Source organism: Mirounga leonina, unplaced genomic scaffold (genome assembly GCF_011800145.1).
Source record: "Mirounga leonina isolate KUSES-001 unplaced genomic scaffold, KU_Mleo_1.0 Mir_96, whole genome shotgun sequence".
In the NCBI taxonomy this organism is placed as follows: Eukaryota; Metazoa; Chordata; class Mammalia; order Carnivora; family Phocidae; genus Mirounga; species Mirounga leonina.
Window position 1 is genome coordinate 921,413 of NW_023270871.1, and position 6,000 is coordinate 927,412.

Sequence of the window (6,000 nt, forward strand, 5' to 3'; positions counted from 1 at the left end):
GCAAAATGCTTTGTTTTCTATTATTTTTAACGCTAATATAGCTGCCCAGGGTTTATAATTAAGTTATTAAATTATCAATTTTCAAAAGTCACCCGAAGAAGCAGAAATATACAGGTCAAATATGCATCCTCTGAACTTAAAGAGAATCAAAGGTAAAAAAATCTGGGGTAGCTGGCACTAAGAGGAAAGTAGAGGGCTCCTTAGCATAAGCAGAGATGAAAATGGGCCCACTGTCATATGGTAGAGCCATGAGCATCCATGGGTATCGACCAGTCATTCACCACTCAGCATATGTTCTGGTCAATACCATACCTTCAAAGTAAAAAAAAAAAAAAAAAACAACCCTGACATATGACCATCTCTTTAATTTCATAGGAGGATCAATGACATAAGTAGTACTCCAAGCTGTTTGTTAGCCCAGTCAGGGACCCCTACCTTGGATCCGGCCAATTTAGATGGGGTTATCCAGTCATAAAATTCATTTGATTGATTCTGCTCTAACACCTAAAATTAGAATGATACTCCTGGGAAAGCCCCCTTCCCCTCCAGGCTATGTTTTAAAGATGCACATTTAGTATTGGAGTAAGGCAATGTTATTGAAGTTGACTATTCCCGGGTGTGATTACCTTAATGAAATAATGTCTGTGCTATTTGAATGTGCTCTGGCCATCAGCATGGCTAGGTCATTCGCTTCTGAGCCACTATTCACCAAGAAAATGACCTGGAGGGAAACAGAGACACATGACCTCATACGTTAATTTATTTCCTTATTACCCAATTAATTCAAAATTGTTAAAGACTATTATTAAGGAGCATTCCCTTCAGACAAGCAGTCCCATCACTGAATTACTGTATTAATTCTACAGCTTTTCATTGAACAGCAGCTACGTGCTAGAGATACAAAAATGGCCAAGGATTATCCCAATTGTGAAACATTCCAGGCTTTCACTGGCTCTCTTCAATGCTCTTGGCAAAATGCCAAGATGAGGAGACATGATGAAGGGTATGGAATGGTTAGTGGGTGAGTGGATCTGAGGACTGAGTTACTTAGCTCTTGAATCTCAACCACCTGCCTGGATTCTGAAGGCTTGGACAAGGCAGGCTCCCTGATCCTGCAGCTCCAGAGGATGTCCCAGCCTGTCTATTCAGTATGTGTGAATATTGAAAAAACAAGCAAACAGAAAAAAATGCAGCTCCTCCTGGCTAAATGAAAGGGGAGAAGTGATGGGACCTCGGTCTTCCAGGCTCAGGGCCCGGGAGGCATGTGCTTATGCTTTTGCTGACATCCCTACTTCTGCTCCTCCATGAACACGCCTGGGTTGCACTTAGGTGGCAGCTGGTCCAGCTTTCTTCAGCTCTTGTAGATAATATAGTAAATAGAGAATCTAGAGAATACAGTAAAATAATACTAAAAGCCAACACTAGGTGCTGGGCACTGTTCTAGGTACAACATATATTAACTCATTGAATCCGGAAAATGCGAATCTTGGCCAACATTTCACCATCTCAGTTCAGTTAAAAAAAAAACATTCAGTCATTTCAGATGCGGAAAAACATCTCATTTAGCAAAACTATCAGTTAAAAAAACATTCAGTCATTTCAGATGCAGAAAAACATCTCATTTAGCAAAACTATCTCAGTGCATCTTAGATCGAATGAACTGAATGGGATATTCATTTTATTAAAAAATGGTTTCACTCTGTAAAAGGAGACAAGCAAATGACTTGGTAGAGGGGACCTGGAGCAGAGAGATGAAAACCCCTGGAGGAACACAGAGGAGAGTGTCCAGGGAGGAGGCCTGGGCCTTCCGTGAAGTGACTCTTGCAGACATGTGGCTGCAAGGAGAACTTCCAAGGAGAGGCTGAGGCTGGGAGGGGATGAGGGAACACTGGCTGGCTTCTCCTTGATGCCTTTCAGATTTGGCGATTAGCTCACTGTTTCAGATGTTCAGTGCATGGATCAAATTCCCTGTTCATATTCCTGCTTCCTTGGGATCATGAAACTCCTGTTCCCTTGAGAGCATCATACCTTTAGAGGCTCGGGAAGAAGTGCCGAAAGCTTCTCTGCGAACTCATGGATTGGAGAGTGGAAGAAGAGGGCACTTGTGTGCCACAGGCGTCCAAGCTGCTTCTGTGCCGCCGCATTTACCTTCCTGGATAAACAGGAGAGCAGAGTTCCCCGTGCTGCCAATGGGCACACCCCCCCACCCCCCACTGGCCACTGAACCCAAACTTATGGCTATTTCTTGAGCAGTTTCAAGAGGCTGATTTCATCCACACATAGAAAGAACTCTAACCAGAAGAGCTGTCTGGCAATGGGATGGGTGGCCTTAAAAGGTCATGGGGTCTTCACCAAGGGAGGTGTTCAAACGGAGACCAGATGATGATCTTGTAGGGACTTTAGAAAATAAATTCCTACTTTAGGACATAGAATCTCTCCTAATTAGGTCTTCTTATTAAATACCCTTTGAACAGTTTGGAAACTAGAGATGACTAGATGTAAGCCTGGGTGTCTTTTCATTTATTCTTCTAAAGAAGTATAGATCCATCATGCATATGTATGTAAGAGCAACACTTCTTCCATCAAAGGAGATGCTGGTGTCTGATTCCTAATAGTGGTCAGTGTTGATGAATGTTTGTAACTCTGAAACCATATTCTGTGAAGGATCAGAAGGCTCATGCTGAGGGATAGTAAGAACTAAGGGTAGATACGTAGGTCCTGACGAGGAGCGCTTTGAAAAGATAGGCCAGGATATTTGAACTTGATCTAAAGGACAGCAATGGCTAAAGTTACATACCAGTTGTTCATTATTAATAGCTGTTCACACACACACACACACACACACAAAAATCAGCTCAGTGGTTAAATAAATAAATAATAATTAAATCATTTTGAGAAATACCAGATCAAACAGATTTCTTTACTGCAGGACTTGCCAGTGCCTCTGTTAGTCAAATACCCACTGTTTCTCCCCAGGAGGGAGATACAGTTTAAACTGTTTTTAAAACTTATTTTTTCATGGGACACTTTACCAACTAACCTCTCCTGCATTCAGGGTTCCATGACTCACCTTAGAAAATTGCAGAGTATCAATAAACTCTTAAACAGAAGAGGTAATTGTTAAAAGCATTGTTCAACAAAATAAACATGTGGAACACATGAGGGTAGGATGGAGTGGGGGAAGACTGGTAATGATGAGGCCAGCCAGGAGGGCAAGGTGGCCTTCTAGGTGTGGGAGGAGGAGAGCTCCTAGGAGATTGGGGTTAGTGGGGGGCTGGTAGGAGAGGCATTTCAGTGGAGGGAAAGCTAGACCTCAGTATCAGGTTGGCTAAGGGGAGTAAAAGGCAGGGATGAGTCAAAGATGACTTCACCATTCTTCCTGTAACATCAGGGAAACTCCAGGATTAGTTAAGAGCTGCAACCAGTGGCTTCCCAGCTCCTGGCAGAGGACCTTCACAGAGTAGGCGGCTCACAGGTACGCCTTGAATAAACGAATATGTCAGTAGAAACAGTATAGTGGAGGGTATGATGGGTTTGGCCTCCGTAATGCTGGATTTCAGCTGATGGTGGAATATTATGGGGCAGGGTGGGGGGTGTCCTGGAGGCTGTGGGAAATGTGGGGCATCCTAATGCCCACTCTGGGTTTGTTAGAGTTATAATAGTAGCTTGGTGAGGGGTCAAAGTGGAAGAAACAGAGTTGGGGAAGGCTGCAGAAAGTGCCACTCATTGACCAGGAATGGGGCCCATTCTATGGGGGAGATAATAAGGCATGAAGGGGTTGTAGAGAGAAGAGCAGAAGACTAAGGAAAGAAGCTGGGACATCCAGAGTCAGGGGGTCAGAGGGCAAGCTGCAGGGTTGGAGGGAGATCAGGAGAAGCACAAAGATCATGAAAGCCGGTGAGTGGTCGACTAACAGGAACAACATCCAACATTATTAATAAGAATGTTTAAAATTTGTCTCTACTTTGTTTTCTTTCCTTCTCTCATGTGTGCTTATCACATATTTTAGACCGCCTCTGAATTTAATTTTACATGCTCCTTAGGACCTCGCATGGGACTAGTGCCTCCCGGAGACGGAAGCCGAAAGGAGAAGGCTGTGGGAGGATTAGGTGAGGCTAGACCCTGGAGTTAGAACTCGCTCTTATCACCTGACAGCTGCTGGAGGGGATGACTTTGCTCCTGCTTTCACAGAAGGACCCAAACTTATTCAGTTGATTTCGGCTTGCTGCTGTATTTTGGTCTCATGTAATGTAAGTTTTTTTTTTTTTTTTAAGATTTTATTTATTTATTTGAGACAGAGAGAATGAGAGAGAGAGAGAGAGCACATGAGAGGGGGGAGGGTCAGAGGGAGAAGCAGACTCCCCGCCGAGCAGGGAGCCTGATGCGGGACTCGATCCCGGGACTCCAGGACCATGACCTGAGCCGAAGGCAGTCGCTCAACCGACTGAGCCACCCAGGCGCCCAGTGTAATGTAAGTTTTGTTGGCCAGATGATTAAAGGCAAGAGAGAATAGGCACTAAAATGAGAGAGTGGCATCAAAACCAAAAGGACCACCAGAGAACCTGCCCAGGGCCTTTGTACGGGTGGGTTGATGACCAAGGGTCCAGAGACCCTCAGGATTAATGGATCCATGCATTTCTCATGTAGATTCCCAGCTGTGGTTACACCTCTCTCTTAGCATCCTTTCTTTCCTCATCATCTGTCAGAGGTGAGGAAGATCCTTAGGCTAGACGCGATTTCTCATCTCATCATCCCACACCCCCCAGCCAGCCGCCCCACGTGTTCTCTGAGAACTGCCTGCCTCTCTCTTCTTTCTGCCTTTCTGCCTTTCCCTCAGTGCATGGCCTCTCTCTGCAAAGCTGTTACTAGTGAGGACAAGCCCACATACACAGCCAAGCCACACTCCAGTCACGTGGTACACACCACATGGAGTGAGAATGAATCAATCTTGCATTGTCAGGAAAACAAAAAATGCAGTGTTAAGATATTTTTTTGGCACCCAGGAAATAGCAGGGAGCATGGCAGCCACAAACCGGGCTATGCCGAAGGAGAGAGAATTCTTAGCCAGACTTCTGAATCACTAACATGATCATTAGCCTGTTCTCCATATATCCTTCTGCAGTGAATACACTGGAATTTTAAGGATACTCACGGGTGGCAGTGACCGACGCTGACCGTGACAATCCCAGAAAAGAAATCCAGGTATCTGTTGCCCTCATAATCAAACAGCCACTCCATGTGACCCTGGTGAAGCAACAAAGGCTTCCGAAAATACGCAATCCGCGTGGGAATAAGATGGTGATTGTGGATCTCCAGGACACGTTCATAGGTGAGGGACTGTAGATAGGCAAAATGGAAGTGTTGAAGATCTCACATTTCTTACAAGATCAACAGCAGGTCCAAATGCAGTGCCTCGCCTCTCTACTGACTGAGCATTAAGACTGCTGTCCGGTGCCCACAGGTGGGTGTATTTGCCCCATGTCCTCCTTACCCAAGGTCCTTCCTTCCTCCCAAGTACAGGAAATCATTAATGTGGCCCTTTGATCCCTTTCTAGATCAAATATGAAGAAGGAGGCTGAGATTTTCTACCTCTCAGTGGAAAGCCTTTTCTTTGAATTCATTTCAGCTGTAGGAAAAAATAAAAAGACTATTTTTTTATTTTTATTTTTTTAAATTTAATTTAATTTTATTATGTTATGTCGGTCACCATACATCATTAGCTTTTGATGTAGTGATCCACGAATTATTGTTTCGTATAACACCCAGTGCTCCATGCAGAACGTGCCCTCCTTAATACCCATCACCAGGCTAACCCCTCCCCCACCCCCCTCCCCTCTAAAACCCTCAGTTTGTTTCTCAGAGTCTGTAGTCTCTCATGGTTCGTCTCCCCCTCCGATTTCCCCCCTTTCATTTAATAAAAAGACTTTAGAAGTAAATGTCTGCTGTAATGTCTTTTCTTTCTTTCTTTCTTTCTTTCTTTCTTTCTTTCTTTCTTTCTTT

The 6,000-nt window shown here is 44.3% G+C and overlaps 1 protein-coding gene across 2 annotated transcripts in view; it reads right to left on the reverse strand.

Annotated features, from left to right (window-relative positions):
- Positions 1-6,000, reverse strand: part of LOC118006359 (alanine--glyoxylate aminotransferase 2, mitochondrial) — a 35,917-nt gene that overhangs the window by 22,494 nt on the left and 7,423 nt on the right. For both annotated transcript variants that reach the window (XM_034998981.1, XM_034998980.1), the window contains exons 3-5: positions 5,153-5,337; positions 2,029-2,152; positions 627-721 (exon numbers count right to left, since the gene is read on the reverse strand). In XM_034998981.1, coding sequence (XP_034854872.1) covers positions 627-721; positions 2,029-2,152; positions 5,153-5,337 — 404 coding nt within the window. The remainder of the gene's footprint in view (positions 1-626; positions 722-2,028; positions 2,153-5,152; positions 5,338-6,000) is intronic.